The sequence below is a fragment of the Nerophis ophidion genome, unplaced genomic scaffold (assembly GCF_033978795.1).
Source record: "Nerophis ophidion isolate RoL-2023_Sa unplaced genomic scaffold, RoL_Noph_v1.0 HiC_scaffold_31, whole genome shotgun sequence".
Lineage (NCBI taxonomy): Eukaryota > Metazoa > Chordata > Actinopteri > Syngnathiformes > Syngnathidae > Nerophis > Nerophis ophidion.
Window position 1 is genome coordinate 1,254,512 of NW_026906953.1, and position 24,690 is coordinate 1,279,201.

Below are 24,690 nucleotides of genomic sequence, written 5' to 3' on the forward strand. Positions count from 1 at the left end.
CCCACACCGAGAGAGCGATGACGCACCCCCGCAGTGGACGCAAGCCCCGGACGCTGTTTAATATAGATTAGAATAGGCCGTGCAACTAATCATATGTCCTGAGTTCCAGTTGAAAGTGGGTGCAAGTTCATGCCCACGCACACACACTCTTATCGCCCACATTCTTCACACTGTTTACGTGGCTTCTTGGCCGAGGTCTGAAGGACAACACCAGATATGAAGTCAGAGTCCAGGGAGAAAAAAAGCACCAGTCAATATCGCACAGAAGGAACCTTCCTGGTGTTACCTGACGGCACGACCACCGAGCTGCGACACCACTACAAAGGCTCCTCCGTGCTCGTGCTCGTACCACCTGGCTTGGTAGCCTCGTACCCGCCTACCAAGCCAAAGACTTAGGTCCAATAGGGACGGCGTGGCGCAGTGGGAGAGTGGCTGTGCGCAACCCGAGGGTCACTGGTTCAAATCCCACCTAGAACCAACCTCGTCAAGACCGTTGTGTCCTGAGCAAGACACTTCACCCTTGCTCCTGATGGGTGCTGGTTGGCGCCTTGCATGGCAGCTCCCTCCATCAGTGTGTGAATGTGTGTGTGAATGGGTAAATGTGGAAGTAGTGTCAAAGCGCTTTGAGTACCTTGAAGGTAGAAAAGCGCTATACAAGTACAACCCATTTAATGATGAAACAGGGCGTAACTGCTGCTGATTGGACCGACACGCAAATACCACATTTTCAAAATTCCCCGTTGTCAATTAAAAACATAGTTATGGGCTGCACTTTGGACACACCTGCTGTAAGCTACAAGGAGCGAGCAGCTACACAACAGCTAAGCTAAAACAGCACATTTAAGCATATCAAATAATTATAGTTGCTTAATACGGACACAAAGTCTCCAAAACAGAAGTCTGATAGCAAGTATCCAGTAACAAACAAGTCTGCGTTAGCCAACATTCTGCGCCATGAGCTTGACTTCATGAATTATTGTGGCCACCAGGTGTTGGGAAAGATCAAATAAAACAATTGCAAAAGCATCCGTCATAAGGTTACTGTTTTCTATATATTTGTGTCAATATGTAGAAGCATCCTCAGCCTTCCCGGGAAGGTCCATTCAGGTGTACTGGAGAGGAGTTTATGCCGCATAGTCGAACCTCAGATTTAGGAGGAACAGTGTGGTTTTCATCCTGGTCGTGGAACTGTGGACCAGGTCTATACTCTGGGCAGGGTTCTTGAGGGTGCATGGGAGTTTGCCCAACCAGTCTACATGTGTTTTGTGGACTTGGAGAAGGCATTCAACCGTGTCCCTCGGCAAGTCCTGTGGGGAGTGCTCAGAGAGTATGGGGTATCGGACTGTCTGATTGTGGCGGTCCGCTCCCTGTACGATCAGTGTCAGAACTTAGTCCGCATTGCCGGCAGTAAGTCGGACCCGTTTCCAGTGAGGATTGGACTCCGCCAAAGCGCCGATTCTGTTCAAAACTTTTATGGACAGAATTTCTAGGCGCAGTCAAGGCGTTGAGGGGATCCGGTTTGGTGGCTGCAGGATTAGGTCTCTTCATCTGGCCAGGAACTTTAGCTCTAACTGGATCGGTTTGCAACAGAGTGTGAAGTGACTGGGATGAGAATCAGCACCTCCAAATCCGAGTTCAAGGTTCTCGTACAGAAAAGGGTGGGGTGTCATCTCCGGGTTGGGGAGGAGACCCTGCCCCAAGTGGAGGAGTTCAAGTACCTAGGAGTCTTGTTCACAAGCGAGGGAAGAGTGGATCGTGAGATCGACAGGCGGATCGGTGCGGCGTCTTCAGTAATGGGGACGCTGTATCGATCCGTTGTGGTGAAGAAGGAGCTGAGCCGGAAGGCAAAGCTCTCAATTTACCGGTCGATATACGTTCCCATCCTCACCGATGGTCATGAGCTTTGGGTCATGACCGAAAGGATAAGATCACTAGTACAAGTGGCCGAAGCGGTCTGTTTATTTCAAGTGTTAGTTTTCCCTTATTAGCTCTTGTGTTATTTATTTGACCCTATATTTGTTCCCCCCTAACGCACCTTTAGTCTTTGATCTAGTTATACGCAAATATAATGACAATCAAGTCTATTCTATTCTATTTTAAATGAGTTTCCTCTGCCGTGTGGCTGGTCTCTCCCTTAGAGATAGGGTGAGAAGCTCTGTCATCCGGGAGGAACTCAAAGTAAAGCTGCTGCTCCTCCACATCGAGAACAGCCAGATAAGGTGGTCCAGGCATCTAGTCAGGATGCCACCCGAACGCCTCCCTAGGGAGGTGTTTAGGGCACATCCGACCGGTAGGAGGCCCCGGGGAAGACCCAGGAAACGTTGGGTAGACTATGTCTCCCAGCTCGCCTGGGAACGCCTTGGGATCCCCCGGGAAGAGCTGGACGAAGCGACTGGGGAGAGGAAAGTCTGGGCTTCCCTGCTTAGGCTGCTGCCCCCGCGACCCGACCTCAGATAAGCAGAAGAAGAGGGATGGAAGGCTGGATGTGTAACACAACTTGATGTTTCTTGAAAACAGCGTCCAGTAGTTGATGTTGTCGCTCCTTCTCCTCTTTTGTTGGACAAAGATCCTCCTTGTACTCTGCTATCGTTTTTTTTTTTTTTTCCAACATCACAAATATTTCTTCAACAGCAGCATTAGTCGCTGATTCAGCAACACTCACATCATTTGTAATGTAGACATGTCCACACAATAAAAACACTTTACACTTACATTGGATCTCTGCTTTGATGTGTCGATCACTTCCGCCTCTCTTTGTTAGCAGCTAACAAGCTAAGCTAACCAGCAGGCTAGGCTAGCACGTCAAAGTGCACTCAGACTAATGTATCCGCATACAAACAATTAATAACGACGTTTACTCTGTTAAACGACACAAATGTGCACATGTACGTTGTAATTAAGACCTAGAAACCATAATAACCAAAACAACGTATTCTCCGCCAGACGCCATCTTGTTCTGGTCTTCCTCCTGTGTGACGTCATCGAGGTGTTCTCAACCGCGGAACAAATGTTGGCCAAAACACGTGTTTCACCGGGACAATAGTGAGTGGTGCACACTTCCTTCAAACACGTGTTTAACTGGGACAATAGTGAGGGGTGCACACTTCCTTCAAACACGTGTTTAACTGGGACAATAGTGAGTGGTGCACTTTTCCTTCAAACGCGTGTTTCACTAGGACAATAGTGAGTGGTGCACACTTCCTTCAAACACGTGTTTCACTGGGACAATAGTGAGTGTTGCACACTTCCTTCGCCCGGCCACAGAAGACAAAAAAGAGTTGCTGGTGTAACAATAGGAAGAATATATTCCACTCCTCTCTTGTACACGCGGCTTATGAGGTAATATACATGATATATTTTCATATTATTTATCTTATTTACCTCATATGTTGTTCGAAGCTAACGTGCTAGCGTTAGCCCGCTAGCAGGCCTTTGTAGCAAATGCGAGCGTTTTTTTTTTGAGGAGTGTATTTTATATGTTCTCTATGAGAATTATATTGACTTATTTAATACTTTAACTGTTTTATGTTGTATATTACAGTCACGCTTAACATCATTAAATATTTGTTACTAGAAAGAAACGATCGTCTCGTAATTTAAGTCTGGAATAAGTCACATGGTATAATAATAATAATAATAATACATTTTATTTGGTATAGCGCTTTTCAGTGTACTCAAAGATGCTTTACAGGATGAAAAAATAATATTATTGTTATTGTAATGACAGTGTAATATAATGTATTATTGCAGTGGTCTGCTTTATGTTGGTGTCAACTTTATTAGCAATAAATACAAATGATGTTTGCACGCACTTCTATTACCTTGATAACAACCATCCATCCATTTTTCTACCGCTTGTCCCTATTTGGTGTTGCGGGGGGGGGACAGGGGGTGTTGGAGCCTATCAGCTGCATTGGGTGGACATATCATGGAAATTAAATCAACTGATGTTTGTTATTACGAATACACTATTTGCACAATTGTAAGTGATTAATGCTTATTCAGTCGGACTAAAATAAATATTTAATTAAATAAATGTTAAATATTAAAAATAGCTTTAATATACTGCACACAAAATGAATTTGCATCAATATTTTGTATGTAGTCGAAACATGAGGTACCCAAATATTCTAAATATTTGTTTACATTTATGAATTTGTATATATATATATATATATATATATATATATATATATATATATATATATATATATATATATATATATGTATATATTTATATATATACTCACTGGCACTTGTTCCACGTGCTTCGCTGCACTTCTGTTTGTTTTCTGTTGGGTTAAAAATGTTGCTTTCGCAGAAGAAAGTTAAAGTAGCAATGATTGTCACACACACACTAGGTGTGGTGAAATGTGTCCTCTGCATTTGACCCATCCCCTTGATCACCCCCCGGGAGGTGAGGGGAGCAGTGGGCAGCAGCAGTGCTGCGCCCGGGAATCATTTATGGTGATTTAACCCCCAATCACAACCCTTGATGCTGAGTGCCAAGCAGGGAGGTAATGGAGAACAAGGAGAGGATATTGTGCGTAAAAGTAAAGCCAACCGACCACAGCTCTGTAGTCCTGGTCACCGTTGACGTGAGGTGGGACTATTTTGGAGGTGCACGTCAAGGTTGGCTGGTAGGTTGGTAGTGGGAGGAGCCAGTTGGCGTCACTTGATGCTGCAGCACAATGAAACTTTTATACGTGCAGACTGACTTCATGCAGTCATGACGGTATTAAAATCCCAGCAGGAGGTTTTCTATAAGTTGTTACTTTTTAATCAATAATTAATGCATATGCAGAAAACAGGATCAATAACACAATTCATAATAATCAATAACTGATGATTATTCCATGTGTAGAAGAACATCACCAAATAGTGCTGTCAGTTCACTTGGAAAATATTATATTTGATAAACTAAAAAATATTTGACACATCTGAGCTGAAGTTTGTTTGTGTTGTCTTGCGGACGTCCAACAGATGAACGCTCGTCAAGAAGAACGTCCCCTTCAGCAGCAGGAGGATCCACAGCCCCCCCACATTAAAGAGGAAGAGGAGGAAGTGTGGATGAGTCAGGGGGGAGAGTGTCCTGTAGGGCAGGAGGAGGCTGATGTCAGCAAGTTTCCACTGACTGTTGTCTCTGTGAAGACTGAAGAGCATGAAGACAAACCACCTGAGTCCTCACAGCTTCATCACAGTCCAAGTAAGCACAACATCCACATATCATCTAATACAATGTTTGTGACACATGTTTATCCGGGGGCCACATTTATCACTAAAGATGGAGATATACCGTATTTTCCACACTATAAGGCACACCGGATTATAAGGTGCACCTTCAATGATTGGCCTATTTTAAAACTTTGTTCATATATAAAGCACACCGCATTATAAGGTGCATAGAATAGATGCTACAGTAAAGTTAAAGTTAAAGTACCAATGATTGTCACACACACTCTTTGTGTGGCGAAATTATTCTCTGCATTTGACTCATCACCCTTGATCACGCCCTGGGAGGTGAGGGGAGCAGTGGGCAGCAGTGGTGCCGCGCCCGGAAATCATTTTTGGTGATTTAACCCCCAATTCCAACCCTTGATGCTGAGTGCCAAGCAGGGAGGTAATGATTCCCATTTTTATATTCTATAGTATGAGTCAGCCGGGGTTTGAACTCACAACCTATCGATCCCAGGGCGGACACTCTAACCACTAGGCCACTGAGTAGAGGCTGGGGTCACGTTATGCATCCTTTACATCAGGGGTGTCAAACGTAAAGCCCGCGGGCCGGATCAGGTCCTCAAACCGGTTTTATCCGGCCCGCGGGATGAGGTGGCTAAGTATGAAAATGAGTCAAAATGTTTGAATGAAAGAAACTGCTGTTCTAAATGTGTCCACTAGATGTCGCAATAGCAATTTTGTGTATTTTTGTAGATGATGCTACATATGTAAAAACACAAAAAACACACATGATTTTAGTGCACCGGTAGACAAAAATGATCAAAGTACATAAATAGCATCCTGTAATTTGATTTTAATATTTTTTTTTTATCTTGATGGATGGAACATTAACACCAACGAGTTGATTGATGAACCTTATCACATAATTTAATCAGAAAGTATAGATAACAACAAATAAAGATAGAATACTATCAACAGCAAAATATAAATGTAAAAAAAAAAGAAAAAAATTCAGAATGTGCTTGTTTTCGAAACAAAGAAAACAATCCGAAGTTGTCTTTATTTTTAAGTTATTGTGCCGTGATTTTACCAGTCCAGCCCATTTGGGAGTAGATTTCTCTCCATATGGCCCCCCACCTAAAATGTTTGACACCCCTGCTTTGGAGGGAGCTGAGCTAAAGGGAATGTCAACAAAACAGTCGGATAGGTCAGTCAAACTTTATTAATAGATTACAAACCTGCGTTCTGACTGCTCCGTTCACTCCCAAAATGAATAAACAGCTGTTTTATTATTTTCCCCGATTTAATAAACAGGTAAAAAACAGTCTGATACTGTTACGGTAAATCAAAGGTTAGTGCAATCACAATATAGTAACACTGGAAATAGTGCAAAGCAATAATATATCAATAACTCAACGTTGCTCAAACCCTAATGTCACAAAACACAAAATAAACATGTAAAGCTCACTTTATTAAGTTATTCCTCATCCACTAATCCCTCTAATTCTTCTTCCTCAGTGTTCCAATCAAACAGTTGGGCGTATACAACATCCAACATGTCTCGTCAAAGTCGTCATTAAATGAGTCATTGTCGTTGCAGTTAATGTTAAATTTTCTCGCGGCTGCTCTATTCCCGTCTTCTACTGTGTGACTGATCTCCTTGAGTTTAAACTCTGCATGGTAGGAGCCATTTTGGAGTCTTTACACACAGAAATGGCATGCCTCCCGCAGTCATGTATCCCAGCATGCACCGTGCACTTCTTCTTCTACGGGGGAAATTAAGGTTGGCGGCTGTAGAAGAAGAAGAAGCATAGAAGAAGAAGCGCACTTCTTCTTCTACGGGGCAAAATAAGGTCGGCGGCTCGAAAAGAAAAAGAAGCGCACTTCTTCTACGGGGGAAAATGAAGTTGGCAGCTGCTTACCGTAGTTGCGAGACCTCCATCTGTCAGGTTCAAACATTGATGACATCTATTAAACAGGACAAAAAGGCAAAGAATCAAACAGAGACAGAATTCAATTTATACTCGGATCCGAGGAGAGGCATGGCCATTGTACTGCCTGTACAAATCCTGCACCATGCTCTGCCCCAAGATCGTTCTCGTGGTTCTTTATTTGATTTTCACCCCCCTCCTTCCCACAGCTGCTTCCTCATGGAAGTGGGTCATGACCAGCATTGCCTTCGGTTCCCGAACAGATCAAAGAAAATCCCATAAAATAGATCACAGAGAGTCCCATAAAATAGATCAAAGAGGGTTCGTAAAAATACTTAAAAGAGTTTCTCTGGAAGTTGGGCAGATTCTGCTATCTGTCCGCCTGGAAGTCCAGCATTCTTCTTGGAAAGCTCCAGCCTTTTTTCTTCTCGTCAGGAACACAATGATGTAATACAAGGTTTTATTTGATAATTTACACAGAATTTTTCTGACATTCCCCCCTGTTTATCAAATAAATTCCCCATAATCTTCGTATCCCTAATAACTTCTTCTTGCGATTTTCAGTTATTGTTTAACTTCCCTTGAAACAAGCTATGTTTACACTCAGAATTGAACATCAATTTTTCCCTCATAATTATCAATCAATCAATCAATGTTTACTTATATAGCCCTAAATCACTAGTGTCTCAAAGGGCTGCACAAACCACAACACAAACCGCTACGACATTCTCGATCAAGGAAAACTCACACTCAGTGGGACGTCGGTGACAATGATGACTATGAGAACCTTGGAGAGGACGAAAGCAATGGATGTCGAGCGGGTCTAACATGATACTGTGAAAGTTCAATCCATAATGGATCCAACACGGCCGCGAGAGTCCAGTCCAAAGCGGATCCAACACAGCAGCGAGAGTCCCGTCCACAGCGGAGCCAGCAGGAAACTATCCCAAGCGGAGGCGGATCAGCAGCGCAGATATGTCCCAAGCCGATACATAGACAAGCGGTCCATCCTGGGTCCCGACTCTGGACGAGCGGTCCATCCTGGGTCCCGACTCTGGACAGCCAGTACGTTCCATGGCCATCGGACCAGACCCCCTCTACAAGGGAAAGTGGGACATAGGAGAAAAAGAAAAGAAACGGCAGATCAACTGGTCTAAAAAGGGAGTCTATTTAAAGGCTAAAGTATACAAATGAGTTTTAAGGTGAGACTTAAATGCTTTTACTGAGGTGGCATCTCCAACTGTTACCGGGAGGGCATTCCAGAGTACTGGAGCCCGAATTGAAAACGCTCTATAGCCCGCAGACTTTTTTGGGGTTTTGGGAATCACTAATAAGCCGGAGTCCTTTGAAGGCAGATTTCTTGCCGGGACATATGGTACAATACAATCGGCAAGATAGGCTGGAGCTAGACCGTGTAGTATTTTATACGTAAGTAGTAAAACCTTAAAGTCACATCTTAAGTGCACAGGAAGCCAGTGCAGGTGAGCCAGTATAGGTATATATGTATGTATATATGTATATAAAGGTATATACAGTATAGGTATATATGTATGTATATATGTATATAAAGGTATATACAGTATATATGTATGTATATATGTATATAAAGGTATATACAGTATAGGTATATATGTATGTATATATGTTTATAAAGGTATATACATTGTAGTCGTAATATAATCAAACTTTCTTGTTCTTGTCAAAAGTCTAACAGCCGCATTTTGTACCAACTGTAATCTTTTAATGCTAGACATGGGGAGACCCGAAAATAATACGTTACAGTAATCGAGGCGAGACGTAACAAACGCATGGATAATGATCTCAGCGTCTTTAGTGGACAGAATGGAGCGAATTTTAGCGATATTATGGAGATGAAAGAAGGCCGTTTTAGTAACGCTTTTAATGTGTGGCTCAAAGGAGAGAGTTGGGTCGAAGATAATACCCAGATTCTTTACCGTGTCGCCTTGTTTAATTGTTTGGTTGTCAAATGTTAAAGTTGTATTATTAAATAAAGGTCAGTGTCTAGCAGGACCGATAATCAGCATTTCCGTTTTTTTTGGCGTTGAGTTGCAAAAAGTTAGCGGACATCCATTGTTTAATTTCATTAAGACACGCCTCCAGCTGACTACAATCCGGCATGTTGGTCAGCTTTTGGGGCATGTAGAGTTGGGTGTCATCAGCATAACAGTGAAAGCTAACACCGTATTTGTATATGATGTCACCTAGCAGCAGCATGTAGATGCTGAAGAGTGCAGGGCCAAGGACCGAACCCTGGGGAACTCCACACGTTACCTTAACGTAGTCCGAGGTCACATTGTTATGGGAGACACACTGCATCCTATCAGTAAGATAAGAGTTAAACCAAGACAGGGCTAAGTCTGACATACCAATTCGTGTTTTGATATGCTCTAATAAAATATTATGATCGACGGTATGGAAAGCAGCACTAAGATCGAGGAGCAGCAACATAGATGACGCATCAGAATCCATCTTTAGCAATAGATCATTAGTAATTTTTATGAGGGCTGTCTCCGTCGAGTGATTTGCCCTGAAACCGGATTGAAAGATTTCACACAGGTTGCTAGACGCTAAGTTTTCATTTAGCTGCTCTGCAACAATTTTTTCGAGGATTTTTGAACTAAAGGGAAGGTGAGACACCAGTCGGTCGTTTACCATGAGGTCAGTTTCGAGGTTAGGTCTTTTAAGGATAGGATGAATAACCACTTTTTTGAATGCTAGGGGAACAGTGCCCGAGGAAAGTGATAAGTTTATAATATTTAGCACTGATGGACCTAATAATACAAAGAGCTCCTTGATAAGTTTCCCAGGAAGTGGGTCAAGTAAACATGTTGTTTGTTTTATTCCATTTACACGTTGTAACAATTCCTCTAATGTTACTTCCTCAAAACGAGGGAAACTATTTTGGATATTTGCAGTATCCGCTGTATATACAGTCGTATCTGTGTTACTATAATCCAGTTGTAGCTGGGACACATTGTCTTTAATCTCCTTTCTAATGACTTCAATTTTCTTATTAGAGAATAGCATAAAGTCATCTGCTGAGTGGGTGGAGCTACTGGAAGGGGTCCCTTGTTGGGTTAGCGATGCGGCATGGTGTAGTGGGTAGAGCAGACGTGTCAGAATCCTGAGGATTTCAGGTACGCTTCCCACCTATTACCATCCAAATCGCTGCCGTTGTGTCCTTGGGCAGGACACTTCACCCTTGCCCCCGGTGCAGCTCACACTGGTGAATGAATGATGAATGAATGATTGGTGGTGGTCGGAGGGGCCGTGGGCGCAAACTGGCAGCCACGCTTCCGTCAGTCTACCCCAGGGCAGCTGTGGCTACTGATGTAGCTTACCACCACCAGGTGTGAATGAATGATGGGTTCCCACTTCTCTGTGAGCGCTTTGCGTATCTAACAATAGAAAAGTGCGATATAAATCTAATCCATTATTATTATTATTACCGTACTAAACAAAAATTTAGGATTGTTTTCATTAAGGTGGATGAGATTCAAGTAATATTTAGCTTTAGCTAAGGAAAGCATGCGTTTATAAGTTATTAAACTATCACTCCATGCTTGATGGTGCACCTCAAGTTTAGTTGTGCGCCATTTGCGTTCCAGCTTTCTACATAATAATTTCTGAGCTCTAGTTTCTTCTGTAAACCACGGGGTACGCTTTTTTGGAGCCTTTTTTAACTTTAGCAGTGCTATGTTATCAATGGTTTCGCGCAGGGCGTCGTTAAAGTTGTTAGTGAGGTTATCAATAGAGCCCACATACTTTGGGAATGGTGCCATTACCGAGGGCAGTAGGTCAGCAAGAGTTGTCGTTGTGGCCGTATTAATGTTGCGGCTGCTATAGCAGTTATTATTATTATTAGTTTGCCGAACATGCGTCTGAATCTCGAACTTTATAAGGTAATGATCTGACAATAGTTTAGTATACGGGAGTATCGTAACTTTGGAAACGGTGATAACCCTGACAAGCACTAGGTCTATCGTATTACCGTTGCGATGCGTGGGTTTATTTTTTATTTGTGTAAGACCACAGCTATCAATTATAGTCTGGAGCGCTACGCACGGTGGGTCCGATGGGGTATTCATACGGATATTAAAGTCCCCCATTATAGTTATATTATCGGCGTGCGTCACTAGATCAGCAACGAACTCTGAGAATTCATTGATAAAGTCCGAATAGGGCCCTGGGGGGCGGTAGATAACGGCCAGGAATAGAGGCAGCGGTGTGACAAACCTCATAGTAAGCACCTCAAACGATTTATAGTTATTATTTATGTTAGGACTAAGGTTAAAGTTTACGTTGTATATTAGTGCGACCCCCCCACCCCTTTTAAGGGGACGGGCAATATGCGCATATGTATATTTAGGAGGAGATGCCTCATTTAGCGCAAAAAAGTTGACTGGTTTAAGCCAGGTTTCGCTGAGACCGATGACGTTAAGATTGTTGTCTCTGATGACCTCATTAATTAACAACGTTTTGGGAGACAATGATTTTATGTTTAAAAAACTTATATTATAGGTAATTGGCTGTTTTAGGGAATTTTTGATCAAATTATCTGTAGTAGTAATATTAATAATGTTGTGTTTATTATGCCCAGTGCACCTAATATAATTACGACCATATCTAGGAATTGATACGACGGGAATTTTCCGATTGTTTGTTTGGTGCTTTGATAAACTGGACGCATCATAGTTTTCCACCTCAGTAGAACGCATGTCTAACTCTGAAACAATCAAAGCAGAAAAAACTTGTTCTAATTTAACTGACTCCTTACCTAGACCAGTCGTCTCGTATCTTCCATTTAAATCCTGCTTCAGGATGGAGGGAAGTGGTGTTCTGTGGGCATTAGCCTTTAGCTTTGTTTTTAGCCCCGCTCGGCATCCGCGTTTCCGATCACACCACTGGCGTCTGCTCCGTTGACGGCCTCCGCTGCTACTATACTCCGCTGCTTCACAGGCCGCTGGATGTAGCCGGTGAAGTATTCCCGTGCTAGCTAGCAGGTCTAGCAAGCACGCGTCTATCAGTCCAAAATGGCCCGATCTATACACATCCAGAAGTGTCTGGCGGTCGTAAGTGATCACGGAGTGACCACGATGTGAGCCAGCCATAAAGTTTGCAGAATTGTCCGGTATTTTTTTATTTATTATGACATTTCTGGAAATAAATCAGGAACACCATCCAGGTTGGTATTCTCGTCGTCAGATTCATCTTCTCTGTCGTCCGCCAGAAAGTGCGTCTGAACAGCTTTATTGTCTGCTGGGCTAATCACTGTGGTAATCAAGACGGTTAAGCAGAGAACACAAGACAGGAAATATAACAACATCCACACAACGTCAGTCTTGTTGAAAACGGCCATAGATACTAAATATCAAAGACTTGTATTTGCCAAACACGTCCAACCACCCCTCCCACATAGATGTATCTATGCCAGAGTACTTTTTAATCTTACCGTTAAGGGTGTGCAGGCCTTCCAGTGCTTTGGTCAGGCTACTTTCTGCATCAGTGTAGTTTGGTATGAACGTGCAACACTGTTCACCAAATATTGTGCACACGCCCCCTTTTTCCGCTAACAACATGTCTAGCGTTATACGGTTTTGAAAAGCCATAAGGAAGGTGGCGACGAGTTGATCAGCGACGGCTTCAAGTCGGCCTGTGTAATTTTCTAATCCCTCTACGTTCTAGTGGACATAGTTTATTCTATCAACATTCTTGTTAATCGTACACCACCAGTAGACGGAGGATTCAAATCCAGCTACAACTTAATTTACCAATTTATAGTCGTCAGATACACTTCTTTGGACACCCTTTGGATCGATCAAGTTAGATCTAAAACACTTTGCCAGTTTACATCATGTCTAGTTATTTTCCAATGTCCAGGTATCAAAACTGTTCAGACATGTTAACAATCCTTGTACAAATATTCATACATTTACTATGTGTAAGCAGTTATCTTATGATAAGTTTCCTAACTGTTGTACATGTCAATGCAGGTATAATTAGCTTTTTTTTTATTTTATTATTTTACATATTTATCAAATATTAGTTTCTGTTTTGTCTCTTTAGCTACAGGTAAATTTTGTTTTGCTCATTACTTCAATCAAACCTTTTTGACTCATCTTGACTAATTGTCTGGGCTTTTACATACAACACAATCAATTTGTGTAGCCTTTCCTACTTGCTCTGCCATAAGGAACAAATTAATTGCCAAAACAGGAACCAATTATTATCAAACTTTGACACAACTGTGACAGTGGAATTTGTAGTGTGCTAGTTAACATGTCCCTTTAATAAGACAAATACAATCCCAAATACTTTTTTTTCCATTATATGACCTTTTTACAATGTGCTAAGTGTAGTCAGCTTGGTCTTTCCACTATCTTTACTGCTGTCTTAGTTGTTTACAACCTCTCTCCCCCCTTGGAGAATGCCAATGTTTCCTTTTCATTGATTTTTCAAAATGTTGGTAGCTGACAAGGTCTTCCAAATATTATTTCAAAGGGTCTTAGTCCTGTTGTACTTGTAAGGTTCATATACTGTACATTTGTACTAACTCTTGCATAATGCTTTTGCTACTGTTAGCACATCTGCTTTTCCTTTAGGAAATATTTCTACCCACTTTGAAAATGCATCTACTATGACCAGACAATAATGTTTTCCTTCACTCTCATTTAGTTCAATAAAATCCATGCATAGATGTTGTATACATTTTTTTTATTTTTTGTATGAATGAAACTATAGGAAGTATGGTACTTCTAGTCATGTCCCTCCTGTTGAGCCATAAGTTCACCTATGGCTCACAACTGCTACCCACTTCTACTGATTGTTTGGTCCGATTAGTGTATTGTCTGGACATACATAGATGTATTCTTTGTACAACGTGACTCTGTTTTTTTTTTATTCATTTATCTTTTTCTTTTGGAGTACTTTGTTGTTGCATATATTTTAGTATATCATTATTTATGTCACTAATTTGTAATTTGAAATGTGTATTTCTTTTTCCTGTTCCTTGTTTTGCTGCTGTCAGCAAACACACCTCCCAGTGACACTGCGTCTGCTCCTTTGGTGTGTGTGCTGCACATTTGCATATTGCTATTTTAGCTGGTGGCTGTACTGCTTTTACTCATTTTTTCCCAATAATTCTCCATGTTTTACAGGTTTTCCTGTTGACGTTCCTATATTCTTCCAGTGTTATGCAAATGTGTGCACTGTTGAAAATGTGTATTGGCTATCTGTGTATATTGTGACCTTTAGATCTTTCATTACTTTACATGCTTCTATTAGTGTTACTAATTCTGCATCTTGCATTGAGTAATTTCAATCAATCAATCAATCAATGTTTACTTATATAGCCCTAAATCACTAGTGTCTCAAAGGGCTGCACAAACCACTACGACATCCTCGGTAGGCCCACATAAGGGCAAGGAAAACTCACACCCAGTGGGACATCGGTGACAATAATGACCCAGTGGGACGTCGGTGACAATGATGACTATGAGAACATGATACTGTGAATGATCAATCCATAATGGATCCAACACAGTCGCGAGAGTCCAGTCCAAAGCGGATCCAACACAGCAGCGAGAGTCCCGTTCACAGCGGAGCCAGCAGGAAACCATCCCAAGCGGAGGCTGATCAGCAGCGCAGAGATGTCCCCAGCCGATACACAGACGAGCAGTACATGGCCACCGGATCGGACCGGACTCCCTCCACAAAGGAGAGTGGGACATAGAAGAAAAAGAAAAGAAATGGCTGATCAACTGGTCTAAAAAGGGAGTCTATTTAAAGGCTAGAGTATACAAATGAGTTTTAAGGTGAGACTTAAATGCTTCTACTGAGGTAGGATCTCGAACTGTTACCGGGAGGGCATTCCAGAGTACTGGAGCCCGAAATAAAAAAGCTCTACAGCCCGCAGACTTTTTTTGGGCTTTGGGGATCACTAATAAGCCGGAGTCCTTTGAACGCAGATTTCTTGCCGGGACATATGGTACAATACAATCGGCAAGATAGGATGGAGCTAGACCGTGTAGTATTTTATACGTAAGTAGTAAAACCTTAAAGTCACATCTTAAGTGCACAGGAAGCCAGTGCAGGTGAGCCAGTACAGGCGTAATGTGATCAAACTTTCTTGTTCTTGTCAAAAGTCTAGCAGCCGCATTTTGTACCAACTGTAATCTTTTAATGCTAGACATGGGGAGACCCGAAAATAATACGTTACAGTAGTCGAGGCGAGACGTAACAAACGCATGGATAATGATCTCAGCGTCTTTAGTGGACAGAATGGAGCGAATTTTAGCGATATTGCGGAGATGAAAGAAGGCCGTTTTAGTAACGCTTTTAATGTGTGCCTCAAAGGAGAGAGTTGGGTCGAAGATAATACCCAGATTCTTTACCGTGTCGCCTTGTTTAATTGTTTGGTTTTCAAATGTTAGAGTTGTATTATTAAATAGAGTTCGGTGTCTAGCAGGACCGATAATCAGCATTTCCGTTTTTTTGGCGTTGAGTTGCAAAAAGTTAGCAGACATCCATTGTTTAATTTCATTAAGACACGCCTCCAGCTGACTACAATCCGGCGTGTTGGTCAGCTTTAGGGGCATGTAGAGTTGGGTGTCATCAGCATAACAGTGAAAGCTAACACCGTATTTGCGTATGATGTCACCTAGCGGCAGCATGTAGATGCTGAAGAGTGCAGGGCCAAGGACCGAACCCTGGGGAACTCCACACGTTACCTTAACGTAGTCCGAGGTCACATTGTTATAGGAGACACACTGCATCCTATCAGTAAGATAAGAGTTAAACCAAGACAGGGCTAAGTCTGACATACCAATTCGTGTTTTGATACGTTTTAATAAAATATTATGATCGACAGTATCGAAAGCAGCGCTAAGATCGAGGAGCAGCAACATAGATGACGCATCAGAATCCATCGTTAGCAATAGATCATTAGTCATTTTTGCGAGGGCTGTCTCCGTGGAGTGATTTGCCCTGAAACCGGATTGAAAGGTTTCACATAGATTGTTAGACACTAAGTGTTCATTTAACTGCTCCGCAACAATTTTTTCGAGGATGTTTGAAATAAAGGGAAGGTGAGACATCGGTCGGTAGTTTACCATGAGGTCAGGATCGAGGTTAGGTCTTTTAAGAAGAGGATGAATAACCGCTTTTTTGAATGCTAGGGGAACAGTGCCCGAGGAAAGTGATAAGTTTATAATATTTAGCACTGATGAACCTAATAATACAAAGAGCTCCTTGATCAGTTTCCCAGGAAGTGGAAATGCACCCCCGTACCTTCACAGATGCTGGCTTTTGAACTTTGCGTCGATAACAGTCTGGATGGTTCACTTCCCCTTTGGTCCGGATGACACGATGTCTAATATTTCCAAAATCAATTTGAAATGTGGACTCGTCAGACCACAGGACACTTTTCCTATTTGCATCAGTCCATCTTAGATGATCTCGGGCCCAGAGAAGCCGGCGGCGTTTCTGGATGTTGTTGATAAATGGCTTCCGCTTTGCATAGTAGAGCTTTAAGTTGCACTTACAGATGTAGCGACCAACTGTATTTAGTGACAGTGGTTTTCTGAAGTGTTCCTGAGCCCATGTGGTGATTTCATTTAGAGATTCGTGATCGAAAGTCACGGTCATTCAATGTTGGTTTCCGGCCATGCCGCTTACGTGGAGTGATTTATTCAGATTCTCTGAACCTTTTGATGATATTATGGAGCACAGATGTTGAAATCCCTAAATTTCTTGCAATGTCACTTTGAGAAAGGTTGTTCTTAAACTGTTTGACTATTTGCTCACGCAGTTGTGGACAAAGGGGTGTACCTCGCCCCATCCTTTCTTGTGAAAGACTGAGCATTTTTTGGGAAGCTGTTTTTATAGCCAATCATGGCACCCACCTGTTCCCAATTAGCCTGCACACCTGTGGGATGTTCCAAATAAGTGTTTGATGAGCATTCCTCAACTTTATCAGTATTTATTGCCACCTTTCCCAACTTCTTGGTCACATGTTGCTGGCATCAAATTCTAAATTTAATGATTTGCAAAAAAAAATGTTTATGAGTTTGAACATCAAATGTGTTGTCTTTGTAGCATATTCAACTGAATATGGGTTGAAAATGATTTGCAAATCATTGTATTCCGTTTATATTTACATCTAACACAATTTCCAATCTCATATGGAAACAGGGTTTGTACAAAACACACACACACACACACACACACACACACACACACACACACACACACACACACACACACACACATACTGTACATTCTTGTATGTGTGACCTTCTTGAGACCTCTGAAAAATGCCGACCTATTTAGGTTCCCCCTTTTTAGATATATCAAGATTTATATTTACAACATTATTAATATATACATACTATTCCAATATAAAAAAATAAGCTTTTTGTAAATTTCTTTTGGATTCTGTTTTTTAACTGGTTTTTATTTTACATTATGTGGGCTCTACCGAGGATGTCGTTGTGGTTTGTGTTGTGGTTTGTGCAGCCCTTTGAGACACTAGTGTTTTAGGGCTATATAAATAATCATTGATTGATACATTATTTATTTGATGTTATTACGATCTCTCTCTCTCTTTCTCTCTGTGTGTGTAAACATATTTTTTTTAATAATTTTGGCCAAAAGGGGCACATTTCAATGTCTTACATACACTTGTTATTTCATACGTTGCTCAGAAGGGGAACACATTCAAAACTGACACACAGTCAATTTGAAAAATTCCTCCTTTTTGGGACCACCCTCATTTTGATAGATTTCACCAGCAGGGGTGCAAATGAGACATTCTCTATTCGATGCAATGGTTTTCCGTATAGGGACCATGATGTATGTCCTAACTTGTTCACACCTGCTCATACGGAAGCTACTTTTCCTTGATGGATTCTCAAGAATGGTAGAAATAAAATAAATGAATAAATACATACAGTGGATTGCGGGGACCCCTTGAGGTAGTTGTAAGGTGTCCCCAGCTGAATGACAGGTAGTTAACAGCAATGGAACCTCACTGGGTCCATGTGTACACTCTCAGTTACATTAACATTGATATTATACATGTGGGCCAATAGATAGAAATGCTGTTAAATGTAGCTTTGATGTGGCAAGCTACTTTTGCAGTGTAGCGTGTAGTGTAGCTTGCTACAATTCTCTGAGGATAGTTTAGCTACATTTAATGGAGAGTAACTTGTAGCTTAGCTTACTACATATTCCAGGTCGCTTGCCCATCACTGTCTGTTTGGCCTAGCTCACATGTGAATAGTTTGAATACTGCAAACTTCAATAGAGTAACACCTCATTTGTGTTTTATGTTCTGCAGACGTCCAGCAGGTGTCAGCAGAGAGTCATGAAGAGATTCCCTCCAAGCAGCAGGAGTGGAGCTCCAGTGTGGGACAGAAGGAGCTACAGGCCCCCTCCCACATTAAAGAGGAAGAGGAGGAACTGTGGAAGCAGCTTCAAAGGTTGGTGGAGGATAATGATGAAGATGAAGCTCAGTCCTTACAGCTTCATCACAGTCAAAGTGAGGAGAACAGAGGGGCGGAGCTTGTAAGTCAACACATCACAGAAGCTGATGGAGAGCATTGTGAAGATATAAAGTCGGAACCAGACAGCATCTTTGCTCCACTGTCAGACATGGACCACATGATGTCAGACTCTTCTGATCACAGTGACCACATTCAAGAACCTTTGGAGAGTAAAAATGACTCTAAAGGTGATACGAGACATCACACTAACAACAAAGACTCTGACTGCTCTGAATGTGGGAAATCATTTAGACTGAAGAGTGATTTTACAAGACACATGAGAATACATACTGGAGAGAAACCTTTTACTTGCTCTGTTTGTAAGAAAAGTTTCTCCACAAAGCAACACATGACCACACACATGAGAACACACACCGGAGAGAAACCTTTTACTTGCTCTGTTTGTAAGAAGAGTTTCTCCGTTAAGCCTGCCATGACCAGACACATGAGAACACACACTGGAGAGAAACTTTTTACTTGCTCTCTTTGTAAGAAGAATTTCTCCAGAAAGTCTAACATGACCGAACACATGAGAACACATACTGGAGAGAAACCTTTTACTTGCTCTGTTTGTAAGAAGCGTTTCTCCACAAAGCAGCATATGATCACACACATGCAAACACATACTGGAGAGAAACCTTTTACTTGCTCTGTTTGTAATAAGTGTTTTTCCAGAAACCCTGACATCTCCATACACATGAGAACACACACTGGAGAGAAACCTTTTACTTGCTCTGTTTGTCAGAAGAGTTTCTCCACAAAGTCTAACATGACCTCACACATGAGAACACATACTGGAGAGAAACCTTTTACTTGCTCTGTTTGTAAGAAGACTTTCTCCACAAAGCCTAAGATGTCCGCACACATGAGAACACATACTGGCGAGAAACCTTTTACTTGCCCTGTTTGTAAGAAGCATTTCTCCACAAAGCTTGTCATGACCAGACACATGAGAACACACACTGGAGAGAAACCATTTAGTTGCAATGTGTGTGATAAGATGTTCCGGCATAAGTGTCAGGACAGTAAACACAAGTGTGTAACAGTCATGGAAGCTGCAGGGATTTAAAAACACTTAGTGATTGTGCTAAATGTACTTTAAAAACACAGCATGTTTAATATGAATGTATATTTGATGTTGTATGTAGTGCCTCTCATCTTCTACTGTTAAATTTAAAGGCCTACTGAAAGCCACTACTAGCGACCACGCAGTCTGATAGTTTACATATCAATGATGAAATATTAACATTGCAACACATGCCAATACGGCCGCTTTAGTTTACTAAATTGCAATTTTAAAGGGGAACATTATCAGCAGACCTATTTAAGCATCAATATATCAATCAATCAATCAATGTTTACTTATATAGCCCTAAATCACTAGTGTCTCAAAGGGCTGCACAAACCACCACGACATCCTCGGTAGGCCCACATAAGGGCAAGGAAAACTCACACCCAGTGGGACATCGGTGACAATAATGATCCAGTGGGACGTCTGTGACAATAATGATTATGAGAACCTTAGAGAGGAGGAAAGCAATGGATGTCGAGCGGGTCTAACATGATACTGTGAAAGTTCAATCCACAATGGATCCAACATAGTCGCGAGAGTCCAGTTCAAAGCGGGTCCAACTCAGCAGCGAGAGTCCCGTTCACAGCGGAGCCAGCAGGAAACCATCCCAAGCGGAGGCGGATCAGCAGCGCAGAGATGTCGAGGCGGATCAGCAGCGCAGAGATGTCCCCAGCCGATACACAGGCAAGCAGTACATGGCCACCGGATCGGACCGGACCCCCTCCACAGGGGAGAGTGGGACATAGAAGAAAAAGAAAAGAAACAGCAGATCAACTGGTCTAAAAAGGGAGTCTATTTAAAGGCTACAGTATACAAATGAGTTTTAAGGTGAGACTTAAATGTTTCTACTGAGGTGGCATCTCGAACTGTTACCGGGAGGGCATTCCAGAGTACTGGAGCCCGAACGGAAAACGCTCTATAGCCCGCAGACTTTTTTTGGGCTTTGGGAATCACTAACAAGCCGGAGTCCTTTGAAGGCAGATTTCTTGCCGGGACATATGGTACAATACAATCGGCAAGATAGGATGGAGCTAGACCGTGTAGTATTTTATACGTAAGTAGTAAAACCTTAAAGTCACATCTTAAGTGCACAGGAAGCCAGTGCAGGTGAGCCAGTACAGGTATATATGTATGTATATATGTATATAAAGGTATATACAGTACAGGCGTAATGTGATCAAACTTTCTTGTTCTTGTCAAAAGTCTAGCAGCCGCATTTTGTACCAACTGTAATCTTTTAATGCTAGACATGGGGAGACCCGAAAATAATACGTTACAGTAGTCGAGACGAGACGTAACAAACGCATGGATAATGATCTCAGCGTCTTTAGTGGACAGAATGGAGCGAATTTTAGCGATATTACGGAGATGAAAGAAGGCAGTTTTAGTAACGCTTTTAATGTGTGTCTCAAAGGAGAGAGTTGGGTCGAAGATAATACCCAGATTCTTTACCGTGTCGCCTTGTTTAATTGTTTGGTTGTCAAATGTTAGAGTTGTATTATTAAATAGAGTTCGGTCTTGATGATGCAGAAAAAAAGACCATATGTTTTTTTAACCCATTTCGGAACTCTAAAAGGGTGAATTTGGCGATTTAAACGCCTTTCAATTGTTCGCTGTCGGAGCAATGACCTTTCACCCGTGACGTTACAACGGGAAGCAATCCGCCATTTTCTCCACCACATTACACACACAAGTCAAATCAGCTCTGTTATTTTCCGTTTTTTCTACTGTTTTCCGTGCCTTGGAGACATCATGCCTCGTCGGTGTGTTGTCGGAGGGTGTAACAACACTAACAGGGACGGATTAAAGTTGACTTACGTGGAGTGTGCATCGATTAGCATGGCGTGCTAATCGATGTTAACATGCTATTTAGGCTAGCTGTATGTACATATTGCATCGTTATGCCTCATTTGTAGCTATATTTGCATCCAGCCTTTCCCTCCACCCACATTTAATGCCAAACAAACACATACCAATTGACGGATTCAAGTACACCAGTGGTCAAAAGATGCGAAAGTCCCTTGTTTGTTCTGCACATTTTACCGACGACAGCTATGCTACGACAGATGGCACAGAGATGTGTGGCTATCCTGCGACACTCAAAGCAGATGCATTTCCAACGATAAAGACAACGAAATCACAAAGGTGAGTTTTGTTGATGTTATTGACTTATGTGCTAATCAGACATATTTGGTCACGGCATGACTGCCAGCTAATCCATGTTAACATGCTATTTAGGCTAGCTGTATGTACATTTGTAGCTATATTTGCCTCCAGCCTTTCCCTCCACCCACATGTTATGCCAAACAAACTTTTACCAATCGATGGATTTAAGTTGCTCCAGTGGTCAAAAGATGCAATCGTTGGTTAGAAGGCGATCGCCGAATAGCTTCAAAAGCTATTCGCTCAATAGCTTCAGTTTCTTCTTCAATTTCGCTTTCGCTATCTGCCTCCACACTCCAACCATCCGTTTCAATACATGCGTAATCTGTTAAATCACCTAAATCGCTGAAATCCACGTCTGAATCCGAGCTAATGTTGCTATATCTTGCTGTTCTATCCACAATGTTTGGTTGTATTGGCGTCACTATGTGACGTCACAGGAAAATGGATGGTGGATTTACAGATAGCGAAAATCAGGCTTTTTAAACCCTTTTTTGGGATATTCCATGATTGGTAAAATTTTGAAAAAAACTTCGAAAAATAAAATAAGCCACTGCGAACTGATTTTTATTGGTTTCAACCCTTCTGAAATTGTGATAATGTTACCCTTTAAATTTCCCTTGAGTTTCTTGTTAAAGGGGAACATTATCACTATTTCAAAAGGGTTAAAAACAATAAAAATTAGTTCCCAGGGGCATGTTGTTTTTTTTGAAGTTTTTTTCAAAATGTTGCCGGTCTCCGAATATCCCTAAAAAAAGCTTCAAAGTGCTTGATTTTTGCTATTTGCGATGCCACTGTCCATTTCCCTGTGATGTCATACAGTGCTGCCAATGTAAACAAACAATGGCGAATAGCACAGCAAGATATAGCGACATTAGCTCTGATTTTGACTCGGATTTCAGCGGCTCAAGCGATTCAACAGATTACGCATGTATTGAAACGGATGGTTGGAGTATGAAAGTATTGAAGAAGAAACTGAAGCTATTGAGTGAATAGCTATTGACGCTATTCATAGCCATAGCATGGCCGAATAGCTGCGTCACATTCTGACGTCATCCCCTCCAGAGCGATAAACAGAAAGGCGTTTAATTCGCCAAAATTCACCCATTTAGAGTTCGGAAATCGGTTAAAAAAATATATGGTATTTTTTCTGCACCATCAAGGTATATATTGACGCTTACATAGGTCTGCTGATAATGTTCCCCTTTAAAAACGTTGCGGAATGATGACTCCTACGCGTGACATCACCTGTTGGAGGGGACATGTTAGCGTAGCACCAAACACGGCTAAAAGTCGTCTCTTTTCATCGTGCAATTACAAAGTATTTTGGACACCTGTGTTGCTGAATCTTTTGCAATTTGTTCATTTAATAATGGAGATTATAAAGAAGAATGCTGTTGGTGGAAAGCGGTGGATTGCAGCTGTCTTTAGCACCGAGACACAGCCGGTGTTTCTTTGTTTGTTTTTAACACAGAGCGGTCAAGCGAACATGTTTTCTCTACGTCAACCAGCATGTTTTTGGATGGGGAAATTGTGATATATATCTTACCGAAGACATCATTGGATTATTCGTCGTTCTGCAGCAGCTGTGAGCTTGGCTCCTCGGCTTCTCTCTGAGACACAGTGTGTTCACCGCAGCCATCCGACCTCGAGGTATGCCTTTACAATCTTTAAAACCTCACTAAAACACTATTAAAACAATAAGCAGATAAGGGATTTTCCAGAATTATCCTACTAAATGTGTCTAATTACATCTGAAACGCTCACACTGCCGTCGCCCGGAGCCGTCACATTTTTTTTTTTTTGCCATTTTTTCTTCTAGTCCTTTACTTTCAATATCCTAATTCACAAATCTTTCATCCTTGCTCAAATTAATGGGGAAATTGTCGCTTTCTCGGTCCAAATTGCTCTTACTGCTGGTGGCTCCCATTAAAAACAATGTGAATATGTGTGGAGTCCAACAACTCGTGACGTCACGCGCACATATTTCCGGTACAGGCAAGGCTTTTTTATTAGCGACCAAAAGTTGTGAACTTTATGGTGGATGTTCTCTACTAAATCCTTTCAGCAAAAATATGGCAAGATCGCGAAATGATCAAGTATGACACATAGAATGGACCTGCTATCCCCGTTTAAATAAGAAAATCTCATTGAAAATCTCTACTGAAATGAGATGTTCTTATTTAAACGGGAATAGCAGGTCCATTCTATGTGTCATACTTCATCATTTAATTTTGCAATATTGCCATATTTTTGCTGAAAGGATTTAGTAGAGAACATCGACGATAAAGTTCGCAACTTTTGGTCGCTAATAGAAAAGCCTTGCCTTTACCGGAAGTATGTGCGCGTGATGTCACGAGTTGCAGGGTTCCACACATATTCACATTGTTTTTAATGGGAGCCACCAGCAGTAAGAGCAATTCGGACCGAGAAAGCAACAATTTCCCCATTAATTTGAGTGAGGATGAAAGATTCTTGAATTAGGATATTGAAAGTGAAGGAATAGAAAGGGAAAAAAAAAAGTGACAGCTCCGGGCGACGGCAGTGTGAGCGTTTCAGATGCAATTAGACACATTTACTAGGATAATTCTGAAAGATCCCTTATCTGCTTATTGTTTTAATAGTGTTTTAGTGAGGTTTTAAAGATTGTAAAGGCATACCTCGAGTCTAAGAGAGAAGCCGAGGAGCCAGGCTCACAGCTGCTGCAGAACGACAAATAATCCACTGATGTCTTCGGTAAGATATATATCACCATTTTCCCATCCAAAAACTTGCTGGTTGA

The 24,690-nt window shown here is 41.7% G+C and overlaps 1 protein-coding gene across 1 annotated transcript in view; it reads left to right on the forward strand.

Annotated features, from left to right (window-relative positions):
• Positions 1 to 3,192: 3,192 nt before the first annotated feature.
• Positions 3,193 to 24,690, forward strand: part of LOC133546537 (zinc finger protein 135-like) — a 43,609-nt gene continuing 22,111 nt past the window's right edge. Inside the window, exons 1-3 of the mRNA XM_061892304.1 lie at positions 3,193 to 3,339; positions 4,984 to 5,206; positions 18,469 to 19,730. Of these exons, the coding sequence (XP_061748288.1) occupies positions 4,984 to 5,206; positions 18,469 to 19,730 (1,485 nt within the window). The 5' untranslated portion in view covers positions 3,193 to 3,339. The remainder of the gene's footprint in view (positions 3,340 to 4,983; positions 5,207 to 18,468; positions 19,731 to 24,690) is intronic.